This window comes from Lissotriton vulgaris, chromosome 12 (genome assembly GCF_964263255.1).
Source record: "Lissotriton vulgaris chromosome 12, aLisVul1.2, whole genome shotgun sequence".
Taxonomy (NCBI): domain Eukaryota; kingdom Metazoa; phylum Chordata; class Amphibia; order Caudata; family Salamandridae; genus Lissotriton; species Lissotriton vulgaris.
In genome coordinates this window covers 158878686-158903336 of record NC_141700.1, presented here as the reverse complement: position 1 = coordinate 158903336, position 24651 = coordinate 158878686, and the positions used below count along the sequence as shown (strand labels likewise).

General features: G+C 46.2%; 1 protein-coding gene across 2 annotated transcripts in view; it reads left to right on the top strand.

Annotated features, from left to right (window-relative positions):
• The window catches only part of TCL1A (TCL1 family AKT coactivator A), a 41097-nt gene extending 30848 nt beyond the window's left edge, over positions 1–10249 (top strand). The window contains exon 4 of one of the 2 annotated variants that reach the window (XM_086947672.1): positions 10106–10249. In XM_086947672.1, the coding sequence (XP_086803798.1) occupies positions 10106–10129 (24 nt within the window). In that variant the 3' untranslated portion in view covers positions 10130–10249. Of the gene's footprint in view, positions 1–100; positions 7037–10105 lie in introns of those variants that run through there. The other variant, XM_086947673.1, reaches the window with a different exon arrangement.
• Positions 10250–24651: the final 14402 nt, after the last annotated feature.

Below are 24651 nucleotides of genomic sequence, written 5' to 3'. Positions count from 1 at the left end.
GGGGGGATGTTCGTTTCATGACTAATTTCTGGTACACAAGTGAATTCGTTTTTGCAGTGTGGATATTACATATGTACTATATATGTATTTCTTTTTGTAGAGTGAAGGAGTGGACATTTTGATCTTGAGGGCAACAGACAATTTTGAGTTCTAGTAAGTACAGAGTAGTTCAGTATAGTGTAGAGAATTATAAGTATTGTGCAGTATAATCAACTAAGTGCTATGAAATGTTTACAGTGGAGAGTGTAGTACATATGTTAGTCAATTGCTAAACTGGTTGCCCACTCTTTCCATCACACAGCCTGGTGTCTCACTTCTACCAGAGTGATCATGGTCTTCCCAGAGACACACATTATCAATCCCCAACTTTCAAGCGGGAAACAGTTTGGTCAGCCCCCTCCATAATAATCCGTGTTTTGGAACTAGCTCTTGCTGGCATGATTGTCCTATTGTAGTATCCTCTAGCTTCTGATTGTGGTCTTCTTTTCAGAAAGTTATTCAGTCAGTCAAAAAAACCACTTTATTTGGTTTATCATAACCATAAAGCATGAAGTAAAAACAAATATAAATAGCACCACAAAAATATAATTTTTCAGTAAAACTTCTAAAACATTACCAAATCTAAAAATCCCAAAGCGGATTCCCATGTGCATTTACTCCTTATCTGCTTTCGATAAGCGGGTGTCCACTTTAATCATAAATTTTACACCACCACAACAAATTAGAATATTGGTCATGCCTCTCATCCAGCTTATTACCGCCTGCCTGCAGGTACGAATTTGTAGGTCCTTAGTGTGCCAGTAACAGCTTCCTTCGTTCCATTTTTAAATGATCACAAACACACATTAAATTACATATTTATTCCTTACAGTATTCGCACAGCTGGCAATTTTTTGATAGTTCTTTTCTTTCCCAGGTAGGGACTAAGTCCTTTGTATTATGGACACCCAATCTATATTCAGTAAACTTCTTTTTTTTTTTAAATAGACGAAAATGCGCCATTTAAATAGGGTTGTGGTTTTAATGAGGTATACGTATTTATTACTGCCCATGCATGGCGTTGTTTGGACCATCTTTTTTTTATCTTCCAGAAATTAAAGTTTTTTAGCCTTGGCGTTACATGCTTTATTAAATGGAGCTCTCCATCTTTTGTTTCTAGACTTCTTCCATGTCTAGTACCGCCAGAGCAGTTCGCAGGGAATCTCCCCATGTGTTTGTTTATATATTGATTTTGTATTTCCAACCAACATAAGTAGTTCAGCGACCCAGGTTCAGAAGCTCTAAGTTTCCAGCACAGTTTTACAAATGTTGCCTTTCTTTGTTATTCCTGGTTCTGGAGGCCGAATTCTAGGCGCACTTGCACTGGTGATGCACCCATTGGGAGAATAAAAACTGCTTTAAATGTTTTTATCTGCAGATCGTTTAAAATAATAACTTCTTGGCCATGCCAGATTTCCAGGCCGTAGGACAGAGTCTGAAGAAATTGTGCTGCCATTATTTTCAGAAGATGTCCATGTGAAGGGCATTGCAATTTCTTACGGAGTTGTTTATAGGCAAAAATCAGTGACTGAGATTTCGCTTTTATGTCCATTTTTTGCTCCATAAAGGACATTCTTTGGCCTAATTTGATGCCTAGATACTTGTATGTTCTTGTTTCCTCAATTTGCTTCTCCTTGGCATACCATTTATATTTTGACACTGCTTTCGGTCCTGCTAGGCGAACCACCTTGGTTTTTTTTTTTTCATTTATGCCTACAAGATCCAAGTATTCAATCAATTTTTTTTATGGTGCTTTGCAGACCTATTGGTGTTTGACTCATAACCACAATGTCGTCCGCATACTGCAGATACTGAATTGGCTCATTTGCTAAACTAGGTGGGTGTCTGTTGGTCCATTGCAGATAGTTGTTTAAATCTGCTAAATATAGGTTAAATAGACATGGTGATAAAACACAGCCTTGTTTTAAGCCATTGTTTATTTTTTATCTTTGCCGATAGTCTGCTTCCATCTCCTATCTTTACCCTTGCCCATGTTTGGCTATATAGTGCCATTATCGTGTTTAACACATCCTGCGGTAATCCCCATTCTTTTAATTTCCGCCAAAGTCGATCTCGTGGCACTCCATCGAACGCCAATTTCAAATCGATGTAACATGCGAGAAGGCTTGTTTTTTTCCTTATGGCTTTTTCGAGAAGTGATTCATTTCCCTGTGTATAATCAACTTGACCCAAAAAAGTAAATATGACATAAAAGTTTCAAGAAAAGAATTGGTGGACCAAACAGACACCAACTGTGATTCTACTATTAATTTGCCACACCTTTTCATATATTTGATGAAAACTGTTATGTTCCAACTACGAGATTGTGGTAGATTATATATAGCTGTTAGACACTCTCTTCTCTGGTTACAGGTCAAAGAATTGCACAGAGACTAAGCTACTAAGTGTGTATGAGGATTATATGGGCCCATGATGCTGGTAGTCTCTATGGATCATTCTGTGGTTTTTGACATTGTGGACACTTTGTAGGCGGTCTCTATGAGATAGCTATCATATGGAAACATACTTGCGTTCATTTAACTTTTTCCTTAACACTGGTTGCGCCATATCCCAGTAGATTCTGGTTCTCGTCCTCCCCTTCTTCTGTGCTGTTTTATAGGGTTGACTGCTACTATATCTTATGAACAGTTGGGTGGCTAGAGTAATGTCAACGCACTACCACCCAAATTACAGTAGGTGTCCAAGAGTCTTTAATGTCCTTGATAAGGTGCTTAGCAAAGGGAAGGAGCAGCTACTTCAAATGTTCCTCAAGTAGGCAAGTGAAAGTCCCCCAGTTCCAACTGCAATCATAAGTATGCCTTTAGAAATCACGAAAAGTAGTCAAAGTTCATCATATCGATTCTTCCGTATTGGCAATATTCTTTCACACATGTTAAAGACAGCCAACATGTGTTTCGTCACACGGTAATAACCAATGACTCTGCCAGGGATAGCAACACAATCGATCTACACCAGAACATTGGACCACTAAGCAGTGCATCAGAGATGTTTGGATAAAAGCCAAGAAACCGTACCCAAGTGTGTGAGGGCACATAGGGGAAATGGGAAAAAGAGTAGATAAGTGAGCAAGAATCTCACCTTTTGAAACCAAATATTTAAGCAATTTTCAAGTGGTTGTGCAATCCAATGTATGGTTAAAAAAAGTCTTAGAGTATACAGATTATGGTGAATAACATATAGCAGAGTGCTAATATGTCTACATGTGTTCTCATTCTATCAATGTAGAAGTAGTCACACATCTTAGTACCTACTGTGGGTAAGTTACAATCATGCAAGATGATCAGCACAGTGAACAGGTCGAATCAAAAATGAAAAATTTCCTGAATCCGCAGTAGCCTCATTGGGATTACCAGTGGCACAAAAAAGTAGTGTTGAGAGCCCATTGGTAACCAAGACAACAAGGAATATAACTCCTCGTCCCGGTAACTGGCATATGGATTATGTCATAGTCTATGAGCATGTGAGAGGCAGTGAGTGTCGAGCGGTTAGCTTGGGAACTTACAAAATACGCGCTGCTTGAATATTCAACGATATGTCAAAGGTCATATTTGAATAAAGAAACCATTATCTTGACAGCTTTACAGATGTGCCTTAAACTGTTCCAAGAAGACTGAGTAATATGGGTTAAGGCATAGCCATAATGTAGGGGTCTTAATAGACTACTCTTGGTTGCTGAATGTTTTGGTGGTTCCACTTTTAGAATGACGTGTTTTTAATTGTTTTGGTGAGCGCTTGGGCTACCCCATTTGTTTTACGGGCATTATGCTACGCCATTTTCGCTGCTCCTAGTCCTTCATCTGTGTTCCAGCAGTGACTACTCCATTTGTTGTTTTGTTCTAGTTGATCTATTTAGTTCTGATATTCCGTAAGTGTGCATGGCTCTTGTTTCTTAGCCTGCATTGCTGCGTCCTATTTTAGGAATTTGGTTGTTTTTCTAACCCAAGCCTTACTGGCCACCGTAGTTGGCAGGTCCAGTGCTAACTTCTTTCCAGATTTGCTGATTTAGGCTGAGTGTATCCGACATATCGCCCTTTATTTAATTACTAGTAATACAAAAATATCCATTCATTTGGAAATCGGTAAGTGTATCACATGAAATTATGTTTTAACAATAATTGCAGGTCAAAGCTACTATGATTTGTTACATAATCACACATTAAATGAGCTTACTTAATCTTACTACATATTTCATGAAATCACAATTTAATTCAATGTATCATCCTTCAGTTAACCAATATAAAATACAGTCTGCTCTGTTTTCAGATAAAAACTTCCACTAAGTGGTGTATGAAAGGAAAAGATAACTAAATACACAGGGCCTCTTTACGATGTCGGGCGGAGTTTCCTGCGCCTGACATAGTCTCGGGCCGACACCCTGTATAATATTTCTCAAAAGTCTGAAGTACTCAGAGTGCATGTCTTGACCACACAGTAATACTTGATTGGCCACAATTGCACACGTATATACAATTAATATGAAAGTCATGGTGTGACAGTGTTGTACAAAACAAATTCTGTTTCATTATCTATGATACAACCTTGTTATGTCTGTTTGAAGGAATATGAATGAATTGAAGGGTTGTCTCACTAACATTGGTGTTTTACCTTAACTGTTATGACATGTCTAAAATCTTTGCCCTCTTTCCTTCAGACGTGTGTAACATCCACACAATATGGAAGGAAACCAGAGATATTAAGCTCAGCGCAAGCAAAAAACAACTTGGAACTCTGAATAAATGCCTCCAGCACCTTACCCCTGCCTCAGTAATGCTGCGTGATTTTCCTTTTTCACTTTTTTGTTTCTACAAATTCAGCAATCTCAAAGAAATTTGAGGTGGAGTTCATTATAACCTTTACCCATTTGGGGAAAGACACACATATTTCAAGTTTATCTCTTGAAGCGTTTTCCCTGCACCCTCAGTTTTTCGCTGTTGTAGTAGCATCTTGGTGTCGTCTGGGAAATCAAAACACAAGCCAACTCTATCATAACTGAACTCTGGGTAGGGGTAGCCTTCATGTCGCTGACCTTGTAGTTCAGAATCTGTGCTAATATCTGGTGTTGCATAGCCCTGGGAGGTGCCTGCTGCTTTGAGAGTGGTGCGCACATTCGACTACAAGGCACAAGGATCAGGATTATTCAAACACCCTTGATAGGATCCACGTTCTACGTTTCAGGTTGACAGGTCTATGGGGTGCCTACCAATTAAGAGTGTTGCACTGCTCCCGCCCTCCCTCCCTCCCTCCCTCCCTCCCTCTCTCCCTAGCCACAAGAGTCTTGGTCATACCTGCTAGGTGAATGACTATGGTCGAAAGCCTCTTAACCATATCTTCTAGCTTAGACATATAACAAAGGTCCTATTCCAGCAGGCCACGTCAGTCCCCACTTTGCCAATTTTCAACTCTAGAACACCATGGCTAGAGGCCATTACCTTGAAGATAACCGATGGTGCTGCATCCGAGACAGTAGGAGCTGGGCTGCGGGCTGCAGGTGAGGTATGAATAGTGCTGCTGGACTTGGTGAATTTGTCCAATGTATCTTGATTAAAGAGGATACTGTACAAAGAACAACCACAGTACACCTTAGTGCAGGTAATTAGAAAGAAGGAAGGTCCCAAGGGTAGGCAAACCAGGAGTCAGTGGGATACCCTCCCCAGTTGCAGGTGGCACTTTGTGATCTGGTGACTGTTGCTGCGCTACTTCATCAGAATTGGGAACACCCTAGTATAAGACACAGGCACCCAGCACTCCTGTCAGTATAGTCTAAAGTGCAAGCTGCCGGTAGCTATCTTTGCTGCAAACAGGGCAGTCCGTTATAAAGAGGGGGAGGGAGAAAATGTGGGTGAGTGCAGAGAGGCAGGGGACCCGAAAGCGATGTTCCAGCCTGACGCACAAAATAGCTGCCAAGCAGTCCTGTTATTTTAAAAACCTACACCTTAACTCTGCTTTCTAGGGCCATGCTCCTCCAATATCTGTGCTGTGGAGGTATAACTCTCTCTGGCCTCAGTATCGAGCCCCCAAACACTGCAACAACTCTGGCTGTGTTAGCACAGCATTGTGGAAGTGCACACGTGAGCAGAAGAGGCATGTCTCTTCTCCATCTGAGACTCTACTTTTGATGGCTTTGGCTTTCACTTCAAACCCCAAAATGAGATTAAAGACCCATTCTTGCAGGGTTGCACAGTATGTTTAAATGGAAAGTCTGATAGTAAATTGTCACATGGACTATTGATCTGCATTGCCTTCACATCCTTGGAATACTGTTTCTTTTGAGTGTTTTGCCCGCTTGCCAAAAACTCTGGGTTTTCTCTTCGCATATTAGTGGTGGTTGGCTAAAATCAGCCACTCAATCAAAGAGTCCCAACATTTGACACGTGTCCTTATAGTAAGTTGTCTGGTTGTATTATCTGCCCTTTGCTAATATCAGACAATGGAGCAATATTTGTTTCAATGTTCCTGGCTTAATTTAGTGCTGAGGTTACAATAGACATCTAATTGCATGCTGATTAGTATCCCAGGTCAGAGTGGTCACCCCCAAGAGGTTAAACCAAGTGTTGAACAGTAAAGATGTATAACCAAACAACGATTGGATGGAGCATCTTTGCATTGGAGAATATATATAAAAAAAGGTGGTTAGTTTATTCCTCCATATCTTACTAATTGTTATGTAATTACGGTTTTATGCCAGTGTTCTTCCATTATAAACTTCAACTTCCAGGATGACTTCTGTTGTTCCAAGTGACGTGTTGAAAGTTTATCTATACCACAAACTCCCAGTCTTTTCTAACCCTTCTCTTGAGCCCTTGAAATGGTCTACCACAGTCTGAATGTTTGGAGAACCTTCATATCACACAAACTCCTTTATAAAATCGCAAGCCTATACACCCTATGTGTTAACCTTACACTTGGCAACTATGCTTCTAAGATAACTAACAGGGAAAAGGGGAAAGGCTTGGGTCCTGTCCCTGGCCGGCCTGGACCACTCTTATAGAATAAACAAACAAAGGAGCCGGACAGTGTAACGTTTTTAGAAACAAATGCAGACCTAGTATAATCAATTGCTAGGCTGAACAACCATTTGTGTTGAATCACTTATTTTTTATGAAAGATTATAAAGCAAGTATTTAAGCATCAAAAGATACACTACCACATTTACAGAGATTCACAAATACATTGAGTAAACCGCAAACAATACATTCAATCAAATGATACACATATAAACAATTGTGATAAAAATAAATATAGACAACTGTGCAATGCCTCAACAAATTACGTCATTGAGGCACCAATCCTGAATACAAAATGAACAAGTGGACTGGCAAGATGAAAAACTAGCCTACTTGTTACACCCACCACAGAATACACAGTGAATTTGTCACATGGTGCGCAAAATAGGAAAACACATAAACTATACAACAGTGTAGAAATGTATGAGTTCTATTCCTATTACGCCCTAGTAGTTTGGTATCTTGGTGGAACTGGACGCCGACGCGTTTCGAACCCAATCAACCATTTAACGGGTTCTCCTCAGGACATGGATTGGGGGGGTCGTTGTCACTGTGAATTAAGTTAAAAAAATGGTGTCAATGCTGAGCTAACTACAAACTCGCTGAGACTCGAACAACGTAAAGAAACGTGCAAGTACCTTATACTTGGGGTGTCAGGATACTCCCTGTGAATAAGATGGTGTAGAAAACCTCAGTTACTATCGGTCTTATAAAAATCCCTATGAGCCATCGTGTTAGATTATTGAATTTAAACACATACCTCGATGTGGTAGACACTGGGAAGCAATTGGGGTGCCGGTGCACCTAAGGTAGATGGTATATGATTATGGAGCGCCTAAAAGAAGCAAAAATACTTCTTAGTGTAGTCCTGAATATATCAACGTGGTATGAAGATATACTAAAATATAAAATCCTACCTTCGTGTGTAGGCATGTGGACTTATTTGTGCGCGTACGCAGGCGGCAGCCGCCGCAGGAGTTAGACATGTGTCCGCCAAGCTTTTAGCTGCCAACATCTTTTTCAACGTATGTGTCCCTTCGACATCCCAAGGGCACAGGTCTCCAACTGTGAACTTTCCTTTTGAGCCCCCCTCTCTAATCCAGCAATGGACTTTGCGCTATTACGCAACTTTAAACTACATATCCCAAGATGCACCAGGACTCGGTCCGTGTTAAATACAATTGGACACGCCCCCCCAGCTTCGACTTGTCATTCAGCATCGCTTGGGTGCCGGTTGCAGAGCCTCGATCCATCGTCTCTGAAGTAAGTCCCGTAACACAAATGTCAGTTTGGTCGAGCGAGCGCTACACCAGACCTTTTCTAAAACGCCCATTCTTTGTCTCTGCAGTTGTTTAACTCCTGCGGCGGCTGCCGCCTGCGTACGCGCACAAATAAGTCCACATGCCTACACACGAAGGTAGGATTTTATATTTTAGTATATCTTCATACCACGTTGATATATTCAGGACTACACTAAGAAGTATTTTTGCTTCTTTTAGGCGCTCCATAATCATATACCATCTACCTTAGGTGCACCGGCACCCCAATTGCTTCCCAGTGTCTACCACATCGAGGTATGTGTTTAAATTCAATAATCTAACACGATGGCTCATAGGGATTTTTATAAGACCGATAGTAACTGAGGTTTTCTACACCATCTTATTCACAGGGAGTATCCTGACACCCCAAGTATAAGGTACTTGCACGTTTCTTTACGGTGTTCGAGTCTCAGCGAGTTTGTAGTTAGCTCAGCATTGACCATTTTTTTTAACCTAATTCACAGTGACAACGACCCCCCCCCAATCCATGTCCTGAGGAGAACCCGTTAAATGGTTGATTGGGTTCGAAACGCGTCGGCGTCCAGTTCCACCAAGATACCAAACTACTAGGGCGTAATAGGAATAGAACTCACACATTTCTACACTGTTGTATAGTTTATGTGTGTTCCTATTTTGCGCACCATGTGACAAATTCACTGTTTATTCTGTGGTGGGTGTAACAAGTAGGCTAGTTTTTCATCTTGCCAGTCCACTTGTCCACTTGTTCATTTTGTATTCAGGATTGGTGCCTCAATGACGTAATTTATTGAGGCATTGCACAGTTGTCTATATTTATTTTTATCACAATTGTTTATATGTGTATCATTTGATTGAATGTATTGTTTGTGGTTTACTCAATGTATTTGTGAACCTCTGTAAATGTGGTAGTGTATCTTTTGATGCTTAAATACTTGCTTTATAATCTTTCATAAAAAATAAGTGATTCAACACAAATGGTTCAGCCTAGCAATTGATTATACTAGGTCTGCATTTGTTTCTAAAAACGTTACACTGTCCGGCTCCTTTGTTTGTTTATTCTCTAAGATAACTAATGCATATTGGATTTGGGTTTGTATTCTTGGTTGCTGTAAAACCAGCATGGCTCCTTCCTTAGATGGTCTCCATGCTCCTCCTGGTAAAAGGGACAGAGTAACATGTTAGTGGATTTCTAGTACTGTGTTCAACTGCACCCCAAAGGAGATGGCTAGTTCAGATAAGCTGTGCTCAGCAACACATTAAGCGGGCACCCTTCAGTATGGCCTTCTTGTTCCCATAGCAAATGCACTATAATGTTCTCACAAGTCTGGGATGTACGAGTACATATAACTAATTTACGAGTCATTCTTCATATTCTAGTCTTTCTTCAGATGACATCTCATAAGCCTCATTTTCTATGGATGTTAGTAAACCTGATGTAGATGGAGACAAAAGGACGAAAGTAAGACCGTGATCATGTTTGGGCAGGGCATGGGTCTTTTTTTTTTTTCAAGTACCCTGTTGCTGTTAGCCGGTACTGTGCAAAGTGCTCTGGTTTCCTCCCATAGTGAGCGATTTCTCAGTAGTCTGAAGGATGAAGGTCGTAGGGTTTAAAGTTCAGTAGTCACTACTTTAAGTTGTACTGGATGAAGGATAGTACATTAAAATATTGGTTCTTTGGGGGGAAAAAACTGCCTGAATTTTATATTTAAATTGTTTTTTTCCCCCTTCATTCTTATTCCACAGGTGAAGTGTTTCAGAACACCTTGATGACTGAAAGAAAAGAGGAAAGAAAATTACAAAGATTAAAACCCCGTATTTCTTTATTTTTGATGAAAGATGGATTGTGGACAGATTTATTTTATTTTTTTAATAAATTATTTTCCCTTATTACTGGCCCTGCCTTTTTTTCCCTTCAAAAACACCACATCAATGCAATCCTTTTGCAGAAGGAAAGTTTTTACAACAAATTGTGTTATTTCACTCCTGTACCAAATACCTTTTTAAGGGGGGGCAAATGATGCACATACATTTTCCCTATCCTTTCAAATAATACTACATTTTGGGTGTGAGTGAAAACACTTTCTAGATCTTTCAGTGGAATGGACTGTTTGGGGTGGTTTCCACCAATTGCCTCTTCACTGTGGAAGTTTTGAGGTTTGAAATAAACGGACCGTAAGATGTGATCTGAACTAGGAATAGTGTTCTTCCAGGAGCAGGATCAAAGATCTTTATCAATAGATTCAAGTTTCCTAGATATCTGGATGCAGCGAGAAAGATTCTCATCTTTTTTAAACCACCTGCCAGATAAACTCCTGCCTTGTGTCTTCAGTTACACGATTATGTATATATTTGTGTTTTTCTTATTCCCAGGTGGAGCTACCATAGGTCCAGGTGATCCATGCCAGATTTTCAGGAGAGCCAAATAATATAAATCCACATGTGTAAAATTGAAAGAGAAGCAATTGACACCATCCAGAACTCAGAAATTGCTTGAAACTAATAATTTTACCCGAGCAAGTCTCAGCCTGTTTTTGTCGACTTTTGTGAAATCGGGCCATATATGTTCATACCATACCTTTAAAGGATTATAGGACACAAACAGCTATTTTCATTTGTCTTTGTTCAGTTGAAACTAGAAGACTAGCATCTTATACGCCTATAAACGGCTATCACAATGCCAGTGTAAATAAAATGTGCCTGTTAACCATATTATTTAGATATATAAAAGACAGACAGGAAAAAATAGATTTGAAGCATTTTATGTAATTGTCCTTATCTCCCTTGAAATAGTAGGGCAATATTCTTTTGCCCTCCCCGAATCCTGGTTGCTTCTCTAGCTGGATATTGGGAACATCTTTCTCTTGACGCAGGCATTGCCTAGATGGGGACGCAACCTCATGAGTCTGGTGTTACCTTTACCAATATACTTTATCTGCCATTCGGCGGAGGGTGAGATTGCTCAGTACAGTTTTCTATACATATCCATCTATGGCATTTCAGGGGCTTCCTGCAGGACTGGGCTATGTTTATAAATAGTCTTTTAGAATTTGAGCTAACATACCCCCACTACTTCAGGGCACAATGTCAAGAGTCACTGTATCACAGGAGACATTACACCTAGGTAAGTAAATATTAACATAAAATATTTGACACACATATATTCATTGAAAAAACAATGGCTAAAGTAACCTAGTTAGTTGAAATGTTAATAACAATGCAATGTTTTAAACTCTAAAAACCACCAGAAACTTATCAGGTATAGTTATCTCAAGTAACTATATCTTGTGCCCTAAGGTAACTATAACTTCCACCCCCACCATGCACAGTATTCTCATCTATAATTTCATTGCAAATGTTGCTGTGACATCAATGATATAAAAGATTCCATGAGTGATAAAATATGTGGGGTAATTAACAGTGCATAGTTACCTTGGGAGACGGACAGGCCCTGCTTCCAAATTCCGCAGGCAGCCAACTCCACACTGTGCACGGCCTTAAGCTGTGTGAGGGGGTGATGGCCATAGAACCAGGGCTGCATCCAGGCTCTGTGGCCACCCCCTCACCTCACAGGCAGCCAACCCCACTCTGTGTGGCATGTAGTTGGATAAAGGGCCTGGATGGGTGCAATACCTGTTCTGTTTTCTGTTTCCCCGCCCTCAGGAGTGCAGGCAGGGTAACAAAACAGATGTCTGCTCCCAGTCGGTGGGCGCATTTTTAAATCTCCTGCCTGCTGGGAGCAGACTTGCATGTTTGGCGGGAGATTTAAAAATGCTACTACCAGGTGAGCACAAACATGTTTCCCTGCCAGTTCTAGTGCTTTGTCCTGGGGTGGGCTCCCTGGGACACAGTCACTGAGCCAGCCCTGGGGGATGGGGTGACTGAGGCCTTTAAAGGCTCAGGAAGGGGGGCCACATGGCCCCCCACCTTTCCATCAGAATCACGGCCTCATGGGATGGAGTCACTGGCCGTTTTTTAGGCTCGAGGAGGGGGAGGGCAGGGTACCCCTTCGCAGACTTCATTTATTTAATCGACCCCAGGGATAGGGTCCCTGCTGGGCCTGCGTAGGCCTCCCATTTTTCTTTAAGCATTTTGGCACCGTGGAATGAGGTCTCTGGGTCCTTATTGGTCTCAACGAGGAGGGCTGGGCGCCCCCTCCCTTTTAATAAAATGATGGCCCCAGATGATGGGTCCCAGGGTCTTATTAGTCTTGGGGAGGGCTGCATGCCCCCCTCGTCTTAAATGCCATCTGTGATGCCTTCGTACCCTGGCCCGCATCGATGAGTATTTTTTTTTGGAGAGGCTCATGTGTCTGCCACTTGTGGGGGGGGGGGTGTCAAAAAAATGCCACGTATTCTGTGAATTTGTGGCAAAATGGGGGTTAAACATTTTTTTGGGCCCCAGGCAGGGGTTCCTCTGGGATGGGACCACACCACCAGGGCCAGGGGGCCAGGGTATCCATACTCTGCCCTGGTGAATTGTCACAAAACTTTCAACAACAAAAAAATCATCCAGTTCGAGTCTTTCATAGAAGGCTTCAGAGAGATCCATCAAGTGGGTGCTGAGGAAAAAGTGGGGCCCCAAAGTGCCAGCTTCTTTGGGCTATTCTGAAAATTCCCAAGCGTCTGTCAGCCAGAGAGGGGATTCCCTCCCTGCATTGGCTCCCCTTCAGGAAAAGTATCTGCTTCAATGCTCTGAGCATGATATTCAAGGCCATGCATAGTAAGGGTTCTCAACCTCTGAAGTCTTTTTCATTGATACTCTCCTGGTAGGCTCTTGAGATTCTCCCAGAAAAAACTTGTGATCCCCAGATTTCATAGGACCAGATGGGGTGGCTGCCTGTTTTTTAAATAACATCTGAAAACCTGGCTTTTTTTTTTATCCTAGGTTGCTGCCGGCGCGCCTCTTTCCTGTCTCCTCTTTGTCTTCTATAGCGCCTTGACACCCTCGTATATAAGCGTGCTCTACAAGTGATATCCTATCCCATTTGAGCAATGCTACAGGCTAAAATGAGTTATACCAAATTTAGCAGGTCTAGATTTTTACTCTGTAAGCGTACTTTCATTAATTTGGTGTAAATCTCTTTAGTTTTTTTTAATAGAAATTATGGTTCAAAATATATGGATATCCGCACTATTGGCGTCTGTGTATGCTGTTATTGAACAATCTAAAGGGGACTAGTCAGTTCTGATTGGCTGGTCACAACCTGGAGAAGATGTTGTGGCAGTCATTACTAGACTCTGGGACACGGCACAGTTCCTATTGAAATGCATTGTAGTAAACGGCAGGTTTTGAGGTTCACATAAAAAGCACATATAAAGTTTGATAAGATTTTAATCACATTATAAGTCATTTGTTGGCACTACCATACTAATGTTTTGGAATAGTGGTGTTATTCTAAGGTGATTATACTCTGTGTAAATTGCTGATCCTTTGCTGGGATTTGATGAACCATGTCTGTGAGAAAACTGTTTTCTATCATAACATCTTAGAGGTTATGAAAGGTGTTACAGAATCTAAGATTAGAGCATATTTTCTGTAAATTCACACTGTCTTCCTCAACCATGTGAGAATAAGGTTTGACGTACTGAGTGGAACAAAAAGCAACCTGTCCGTCTATTCACGTTTTCTCCTACAGCCTACCGAAGTGTTACAATGAACAACCAGAGCACTAAAGTTCTACTTATGACAAAAGTGTGGCAGACCTGACTCCATCTCGATTGAAAAAAAGCTATAAAACTTAAACCAGTTCCTTAAATGTATTCGATATAAACAAAATGTGGCGGGGACGTTGTTTTTTCAGAGAAATGATGGTTAGTGCTAAAATCTTCCTCATCCATTTCAGTAAAACATTGACTTGCAGACTCAAATGTACTTTCAGCAGCAGCCAGCCAGTTAAATCCCTGGTGATCAACTGCAGCTTTACTACAGTGTTCTAATGAACAAGAAGAGTGATAGCATTCTAAATGTATGACAAAAGTCTGGCATACCTGAATACAATCTTGATGAAATCAAAGCTGTAAAACAGGCCATTTCCTAAAGAGGATACTGAATTAAATGAGGGAGCTTGATGAACAAAAAAAGTCTCTGAAAGTAGCTGCCAGTGAAAAAGAAGCCCAAATATAACAACCCCAATGTAGCCCTGTGGCAGAGTTTTAAAAACAACTCGTACGACAAATGATCAATTGGATAAAAAACATAAATAACATGTCGTTTGAAATACTATTGTCGCTATTTTTGGAACCCAGAAAATGTCTCCCCAGCTTTTTACAGCAATAACCATAATTTCTATGAGAACTCCCCAAATGATATTGTTCATTTCTATAGGAAATGCTTTAGGTTTTACAGTTTTGATTCAATCAAGATGACATCAGGTGTGCCACACGTTTGTAATAAATACTAAATGTGCGCATTCTGTTTGGTCATTAGAATACTGTGGTGAGAGAGGGCGCAAAGACACAAACTGAGATAGTTGGGAGCACGGGGTAGGGGGAGTGGCAGTAATTGGACCATGCCAGTCAGGTGAGCGGGGCAGTGGCAACGCAACAGACCACGGAAGACCGGCAGAATGGGGGCAGGACAGCCAGCCAACCATGCAGGACGGGTGAGAGAGGCTGTGACAGCACAACAGACCACATATGTGGCAGCACACCCATGGAGGGAAAGAAGCAGGCACAGTAGTAGCACAATGGACCATACAGGATAGGAGGAATGTGGTAGGGAAAGAGATTCAGACAATGGAGGCCAGGAGGGGCGTGGGAAGGACAGCAAGCTGACCGTGCAGGGCAGGTGGTAGGTTATGGCAGCACAACAGAACTAACTGGGCATGTGAGAGGGCGATGGCAGCACAGACAACCATGCAAGGCAAGAGGATAGGTGGCATGGTGAGGGAGCAGCAAGCAGGGCAAGCGGGAGGGGTAGTTGCAGCACTAGAGGCCATGGAGAGCAATAACGAGGGGAAAGAGGCACACACACACACGGACAACAGAGGGTAGGGGAGAGCTAGGCAAGTGATGGAAGTGGACCATGCATGAACAGCAATAGCAGCACCACGGGCCATGGAGGGGTCCAGTGGAGGATGGAGAGGCCAACAGACCATTGAAGGCAAAAGAGAGGGAATGAGGGCACTAACTGACAATGGAGGGCAGCTGGGGAAACAAGTTAGCCACGCAGGGAAGGTATGAAGTGCAGAAACAGCACAACCGATTATGCAGGGCAGAAGGGTGGGGCAGTGGCAGCGGCAGCATAGTGGACAATGAAGGGTGAAGGGATGGGTTTGGACAACAGATGGTGTGCGAGGGGACAGGGACTTCAAGCTAACACAGTGCAGGCTAAAGGGCCAGTATCGGCACCATGGAGGACAGGACGGAGGGTGCAGGGGCCTGCGGTGAGGGCTAGGCAGTAAGTTGACTATGCACGGCTGCCAGGAGATTCAGTGGAAGGACAACGCACCATAGAGAACAATAGGGAGGGTATAAGGGCACACACAGACAGGGGGCGGTCGGGGGCAGCAAGCTAACCACATATAGCAGGTGGGGGAGCACCACAGACCATGCAAGGCAAGTGAGAGGGTTCATAGCGGCACAGCCGACTATGGTAAGCAAGAGGGAGAGACAGGAGCATGCACAAAGGACCATGGAGGGCAGAAAGTAAGGGCTGGACTCCGACAACAGTGAAGGGGGGAGCAGTGGTAGCACAACAGACCACGCAGAGAGAGCAGCACAATGGACCATGAAGGGCAGGAGATTAGGGACTTGGAAAATGGAAGGTAGGAGCTGCAAGCTGAACAGGCAGTACGGGTAGCTCAATGTAACATGGAGGGTGGGAGGGGCAGGTGCATGCACACTAATATAGAGGGCAGGGTGAAGCAAGGTATTGGTAGCAAGCTAAGACTAGAGGTCAAGCAGGAGAGCATTGGTAGAGGGTATATACTCTGACAATGGAGGGTAGGAGGCAGGGACAGCGGGCTAACCATAGAGGTCAAGTTGATGGGGCAATGGCAGCACCTTGGACCATGCAAGAGTGAGGGGGGCAGGGGTATGGACTCTGACAACAGAGGGCAGGGAGGAGGTAGATAGGGGCTGCAAGCTAACAACTCTGGGCTTCCTGGAAGGGCAGTGGCAGCATAACAGCTGTATTAGAGGGGGGGAAGGGGCATGGACTTGGGCAATGGAGGGTAAAGGCAGCAAGCTGACCCTGAAGGAAAGGACTGCTTTGGTGGGAGCAGCACAACGGACCATGGAGGAAGAGAGGGTGGGGTCAAGGGATTGCACACAAGAGAATGAAGGGCAAGGAGGAGGGGGCAGAGCCAGCAAGCTGCCCATGTAGGGCAAGCTGACAGGGGCAGGGAGCTGTCCACTGTAGGCTGGCTGTATGGGGCAGAAGCACCTGGGAAGCCAAAAAAGGGTACAGAATACAGCGACTACCTTAAGCACGGGATGAAATCTCTTTGCACCTACACCCCCATTTTTCTAGTCTGATGCTATTGGATTTTAGACTCCGTACACTGGAACCCTGCTAACCAGGCCCCAGTGAATGTGCTCTGACCCCCAAAAATGTGTCGAGTTGGTTGGAAATCCTAATTGGCATATTTAAAAGTCCATAGTACCCAGGGCCTCTAAGTTAAATGTGAGTAGTGGACTGCAGCACCTATTGTGCCACCACTAGAGCGACAAGGCCAAGCATGTCTTCAGGCCTGCCCTTGCAGTCTAAGTGTGCAGTGTCAACTGCAAATTCCACCTGGCGAAATAAACCTTTTGTCAGGCCTAAACCTCCTGTTTTTTAATACTTAGTCACCCCTAAGGTAGTCCCTAAATGCCCAAAGGGCAGGGTGCATGGTACAAATCAACACATATTCAAGTTTTTACATGTCATGGCAGTGGAAGATACCTAAAGTTGTTTTACACTGGCAAGGCTGGCTCTCCCATGGAAAAGCTCTGGGTTACATCATGACACCTTATGGTGCATACCTTCAGTTTGGGAATAGCTACAACCATGGTTCAAGGACTCAAATTAATAGTAATTTAAAATCCAATCTGATTGTCAAGTCAGATTGTAAATCATTATTTGGAAAATTACACTTTTAGAAGGATGTCAGTTTCCTGTCTAAAGGCTCTGGCTGCCATTTCAGAGTTCATACCCAACTGTCACCCGGCTGCTTTTTGGCCTCCTACAAGGAGGCATGAATGACTGCCAGGTAAGGGAACATAAGGCAATAGGCTGGGAGGACATGTGATGCCCTCCTGACAGGATCGCCTGGGGGTGAGGTGCCCATCAACTGCACAACCTTCAAAGGGGCATCCCTGTCACAGGCTGATGTAACCCACACCTATACCTGCCTTTGCCCAAATAGCAAGAGTGGCACTGGTTTCATAAATGGTTTAGAGAGAGTTCCTCATTTTTCTAAACGCTTGTCAGGGGGGTCCGCTGACAAGGGGAAGGAAGATTCTGCCATGGACGACTTTGGCACAGCAGGTTACTGTGGAATTTTTTTAGGCAAAACCCCCAGGAAATTATGTCAAAGTGGGTAGGGTTGACCCTGGGATCTTTTTACCTATTGTTCAAGGAGGGAGTGTTCCCCACCCACAAGTTAGTGCCAGACATAAAAGTGGCATCCATGAGTACCTTCTTGGACAGAAGGACTGTACCTGCTGTTGAAACCCCAAGGGCAGGATCTGCTCCCCACTTGTACCCAGGAAAGAAGAGTGGACTCCAAGGGCTAGTTGCCTAACCTCTTGTTCAGCTCCAGTAACAAAAAAGCTGCAAGAAGCCCAAGTGTCTGCTAAGCCCAGCTGACCAATTCCAACAGAATTTGCCCTAGACCCTACTGATGGCTTTTTGGTGATTGAGTAATAACCCCCAAGTGGTGCTCAAAATGCCCAAGACTTTCGGCGAGTGTTTTCCCATCAAAAACTGCAAGGCTGGACACTTAAAAACTCTTTCCAAACTTTCTGCAAAAAGGAATCGGCGGACTGCTGTTGAGCTACAGTCACTGATGTTGAACTGCCAATCAGACTCATCAGGTTGGTTTGCCCTGCTGAAAGGAACCTGACTTCCAGAAATTTGTCTAAGTCCAAACACAGTGGACTTCATCGGGACCAACGCTGAGCAGCACCCCAGTGACAGTCTTTCAGACCCTCAAGCCTGGGCATCGTCCACTCTTGAGTTTTCCCACCTTCAACATCAACAACCTTGAACTTCCTGCTAGAACTGATACTCGCACAGAGGTCCTGAGCTTCAGACAGCCCCTCTTCAGAGCCAGCTGGCACCCCAACTTATCGACGAGAACATTTCTCCAGAAAACAACTCAAGAAGGTAAACTTTCCACAGGGATGAACCTGGTCCCTGTATCTGACCCGCACTCCATGGTGGTCAGCCTTAACGTTTGACTTCGATACAGTGTAGCGTGACCAAATACCTGCAGCAGACACTTTGTGCTTTTTGGTGCTAGAAACATCCAACAGTTTGAAAACTCATATCTCCAGTTTCCTACGTCTGATTAATGTAGTTTTGGTGCCTACTTGCACATCAGAGGTTTCTCTATTTTTATCAGTTATAGTGGGATTTTCATTTTGTTTTTTTCTGCTTTTTAATTGTATTGATACTGATAAATGCTTTACACATTTCCTCTCTGTGCTACAGCTACCAAGGGTTAAGCTCCGATTTAAATTATTGCGACCTAACTGAACCTAGTAAGAAATAGTGCCAATATTACTTGAAGATGACTGCTATCCACTTCAATTAATTAATTAATCAGTTCTTTCTCGCAAGAACTGATAGGCAAGAATGAAGAAACCACCATGAATTATGGGCCTTGTGGATGTGTGGGAGTGTAATTCAAGGGGGTTATTTCACTGTCTGTGACTGTACCGACATAAACAGAAAGGATCTGAGCAGAGGAATATACCGGTTAAACAGTAGAGATGTTGAAAATAGGGTAATAGATCCAGTTATTTGGTCATTAAATTGTTATGTTTGGATTTGGCACCAGCATGACAATAAAAGCACAAAAGAAGATATAGGGGTGTTTGAAAGGGAGTCTCTAGTTTGCAGTCTGTATGCACCCTGTCCAAGCAGGGACCCTCACTCTAGTCAGGGTAAGGGAGTCACACAGCTAAGATATCCCCTGTTCACCCCCTTGGTAGCTTGAGACGAGCAGTCAGGCTTATCGCCGTGTCAATGTGTAAAGCACTTGTACATTCACTCTCACACACGTACCCCATAACACAGGGAAAACCCAACAAAATTAGTCCAAATCAGTTTAGAAAAAATACCCAATGTATCTGAAAGAGACACGTTAGTGATAGATTACTTACCTTAGAATATCCCCAGGCGTCAGACAGGATCCGGAAAATTTGCGTCGTCCGCGTCCGTTGTCGGCGTCGTTAGCGCTGGAATGATGTCGTCGGAGTACTTAGACGCCGCCCATGCACGCTGACGTCAGTTCTTCTTTTTTCCGCGCCAGCTAGCGCAGATCCGGAGAAGCTCTTCCCCTTAGTCTTTTTTGACTAAACTTTTTGATCTTTTTGATAATTTCTCTACTCGAGTCTTCGACTCCAACGGTGCCGGTAGGGATGCCCAGGTTTAAATCCTGTTCCAGGTGCGACCGACTGAAGTCGGTTACCGACCCCCATCATCGGTGCCTCAAGTGTTTAGGCCTCGACCACGACGACCGCACCTGCTCCGACTGCCGGGCCCGGACGTCTAAAGCTAGGCGGGAGCGGTCCCGCAAGCGACTGGAACTCCGGCAGTCGGCCCGCGCCGCTTCAGGTCCCGGTACCACGGGAGGTCGCGGGATCGGAGCCCTCGCAGCTCCGGGAGTGGACATCGGTCGTCAGGATCCAAGTCCTCAGGTAATAGGCATAAGAGGTCGGAGAGGCATCATCATTCCTCCGACGCTCGCACGATGCGGCCGGGGGTTCAGGTGACACCACCCACGCGGCTCCGACGGAGTCGCAGTCGTCGCCGCCTGCCCCACACCTTCGGGTCCCTGGGCAAGACGCGACGCCTGAGGAGATCGAGCGGTACCTCATGGCCTTGAGGTCCCTCCCTCCTCAGCCGGGTTCCGGCTGGTGGGCCTAGAGGGTCGGGTGCTTCGGCTCCCACGCCGTTGGGTGCTTAGGTGCCGCCGGCGACTTCGGTTGCGGCGCCGCAGGCCCTCTCTAGATCCGCTTCTGGATCAGATTCGTCGCCGGTCGACCTCGCCGATGCCGGCCCTACGGGTGTCGCCCCCGGTGCCTGCTATGGGCGCCATCTCTGATCCTACCCCCAGTCCGGTTCTGGCGCCGATGGGCGCCGCTACCGACGGCATTTGGAGATTTCTATTTCCATGATCAGGACCCATCTGTTGAACCTGTACTACAGGAGATGGGTGACGAGGGTTATTGGGAGGAGTCTAAGGACCCTCTGGCACGGGAGTGCCAGTCACCACAGGACTGGACATATGAGCTTGGGGAGGCCAGTGGCATTGACACTTCGCCAGACACTGGATTTGTCTCTCCTCCCACCGTGGCTACGGAGGAGGGGACTGCTTATAGTGTAGTGTTGACACGGGCGGCCAAGGCCTTAAACCTTGAGCTCCCTGTCGCGGTCGTGAGGACTAACCTCCTCACAGAGGTCCTTAAACCGCAGGCAAGCTCCAGTGAGCCTCTGCTGCCGTTTAATGAGGCCTTGTGTGACGTTCTTGTGGGCACTAGGTCCAAGCCCGCCACAGGTCCGCCTGTGAATAGGAACGTGGCCAGTCGCTACCGCCCGGCCCCGGGCGACCCTTGCTTTTTGTCCACCCACCCCACCCCAGAGAGCCTGGTCATCCAGGCCTCCACTTCCCAGACCGCATTCCCGATGGCTACGCCCGATCGGGAATCCAAGAGGTATGAGCAGTTCGAGAAGAAGGTGTTCTCGTCCCTGAGTTTGGGACTGCGGTCAGTTAATACCACATGCCTCTTGAGCAGCTACACCCACACCCTGTGGGATGCGGTCGCGGACGTGCTGCCACAGTGTCCGGAGGAGGCCCGGACAAAACTCACCCAAACTCTTGCGGAGGGTCGAGATGCAGCGCGGTACTCCATCCGGTGTGGGCTAGATACCACGGACTCACTGGGCGCGGTTCGACGCCACGCCTGGTTGAGGTTCGCCAACTTTTTGGCAGATGTCCAGGCCACTCTACTGGACATACCGTTTGATGGCCATCACCTCTTTGGCGACATGGCAGACCATGCGCTGGAGCGATTTAATGACTCCAGGGCTACGGCCGAGTCCTTAGGTCTCTCGGCCCCTCGCCAGCAAACGGGTGCCTTTCGCTCCTTTCGTGGCCAAGGAAGGGGCGCCCCCACACGTGCTGCCAGCCACGCGCCGCAGAAGGTCCAACAGCGCAGTGACGGCCGTGAAAACCACTGTGGTGGTGGTCGGGGACAACAGCGCGGTCAGTCCACACCTTCCCCCGCAGCACCTGCCTCAAAACCTTCCTATCCGTGCTTTCAGGCCCATGTGACTCCAGTGGGGGGGGGGGGGGGGCAGGGTTCGCCGTCACCTCTTCCACTGGCGCACCATCACATCGGATAGGTGGGTGCTGCAAATCGTCCAAAGGGGCTACTCCCTCCCCTTCGAGGCGACCCCTCCAGCCATGCCACTTCAATTCCACCGCGTGTCGGGGGATCACTTGCAAAATCTGCAAGAGGAAGTCACGGCCCTCTTGGCCAAGGGGGCCATTGAGCGTGTTCCTGGGCCAGAAGTAGGGTGTGGTTGTTACTCCCACTACTTTCTGGTACCCAAGAAGGGCAAAGGGGGCCCTAGCCCTATCTTGGACCTACGGAACGTCAGCGGCTTCCTCCGGAAGGAGAAGTTCAAGATGCTGACTCTGGCTCAGGTCTTAGCTGCCCTGGACCCAGGAGACTGGATGATAGCGTTGGACTTGCAGGACGCCTACTTTCACATCCCCGTCCTGCTGGCCCACCGGCGTTACCTCAGTTTCACGGTAGGCCAGGAGCACTTTCAATTTACCGTGCTCCCCTTTGGCCTTACCAGCGCCCCACGGGTGTTCACCAAAGTGATGGCGGTGGTCACAGCCCATCTGCGCAGGTTAGGGGTTTCAGTCTTCCCCTACCTCGACGACTGGTTGTTGAAGACAGGCTCTCCCCAGACAGTCGTCAGCCACCTCCAGACTACGGCCGATCTCCTGCATCTGCTGAGGTTCTCCATCAACGTGCCGAAGTCACACTTGTGTCCCTCTCAGAAGCTCCTCTTCATCGGAGCGGTTCTGGACTCGGCACAGTTTCGGGTTTATCCACCCGAACAGCGGGTTCGGGATATTCAGGCTCTGATGCCGATCTTTCGGCCTTTATCCCGGGTCTCGGTCAGGTTGACGCTGCGGCTTCTGGGGCTGATGGCCTCCTGCATCCTTCTGGTGCATCACGCCCGGTGGCGGATGCGGGCTCTGCAGTGGAACCTGAAGTTTCAGTGGGCCCAGCATCAGGGCAACTTGTCCGACCATGACTTGATCTCGGAGGGCACTGCAAAACAGCTGCAGTGGTGCCTCACGGACCGCGATTGGGTCAGTGACAGATCCCTCTCCCTACCCCACCCGGAGCACGTAGTTGTGACGGACGCGTCCCTCCTGGGTTGGGGGGCCACATGGGAGAGGCGGAGATCAGAGGTCTCTGGTCTCCGGCGGAGTCCCAGCTCCACATCAACCTTCTGGAGCTGCAGGCGATCTATCTTGCACCTTAGGCATTCCTCCCCTCTGTTCGGGGGAGTGTAGTGCAGGTGTTCACGGACAACACCACCGCCATGTGGTACTGCAACAAACAGGGTGGGGTGGGGTCGTGGACCCTATGCCAGGAGGCTCTGCGCCTCTGGCAATGGCTGGAACATCAGGGTGTGACCCTGGTGGTTCAACACCTGGCAGGTTCCCTGAACACCAGGGCGGACGAACTCCGCTGTCGGTGCATGATGGATCACGAATGGCGTCTGAACTCGGACGTGGCGCAAGGCCTCTTTCAGCAGTGGGGAGAGCCTTGGTTAGATCTATTTGCCACAGAAGAGAACGCGCAACGTCATCAGTTCTGCGCGTTGGAGTTTCCAAGGCGGCACTCGCTCGGAGACTCTTTTCGTAGCGAGTGGAGTTGCGGTCTATTGTACGCCTTTCCGCCTATATCACTTCTGCCCAGAGTGCTGAAGAAGATCAGGCGCGACCGGGCCCAGGTTATCCTTGTGGCTCCGGACTGGGCACGAAGATACTGGTATCCCGAGCTACTGAGCATGTCAGTCGATCCCCCGATTCGTCTGCCTCTTCGGGAGGACCTTCTGTCGCACCACCCGAACCTGTCCAGTCTCCACCTACAAGCTTGGAGATTGAGCGGTGACAGTTGAGGCCATTTGACTTGCCTCCCGAAGTCTGTAATGTCATTCTGGCAGCCAGGCGTCCCTCCTCAATTTCGGTATACGTCTGCAGGTGGAACAGATTTGTGGCATGGTGCACAGCAAAGGCTGTGGATCCACTCTCTGCTCCCCTTTCTGAGGTTCTCCTCTTCCTTCTTTCTCTTGCCCAGCAGGGCTCTGCTCTGGGCACTATCAAAGGCTACCTTTCTGCCCTTTCCGCCTTCTTAAGGCTACCTGATCAGCCTTCCTTGTTCAAGTCCCCGATTGTAAATAGGTTTCTGAAGGGCATCACACACATGTTTCCTCCTGTTCCTTTCGTGATGCCCCAGTGGGACTTGAAGCTTGTGCTTACCTACCTAATGTGTGCTCCCTTTGAGCCGCTCCATAACTGTCCTCTCCGTCTTCTTACCTTGAAGACTGCTTTCGTGGTTGCCATCACCTCTGCCAGGAGAGTGAGTGAGCTCCAGGCTCTTTCTTCTTCACCTCCTTCCCTCTCTGTTCATCCGGACAAGGTTGTGTTGCGGACAAGACCCTCTTTCCTGCCCAAAGTTGTCACGGCCTTCCACATCGGGCAGTCCATTACCTTGCCCACCTTTTTTCCGCCTCCGCATCCCTCAAAAGAGGAAGAGAGGCTCCACGGTCTGGACCCAAAACGTGCGCTCTCTTACTATCTGGATCGCACACGCCAGTTCCGGGTGGAGGGCCAACTCTTTGTTGGTTACGTGGGCGCTAAGAAGAGAAAGGCGGTGCACAAGCGGAACATCTCGCGGTGGATCATCTTGAGTATTCAGGTGTGTTACTCCTTGGCTAAGAAGGAACCCCCTGTTGGACCGAGGGCTCATTCCACTCGGACCACGGCGACAACCACTGCCCTGGGCCGAGGCGTGCCCTTGCAGGACATTTGCCAGGCAGCTACG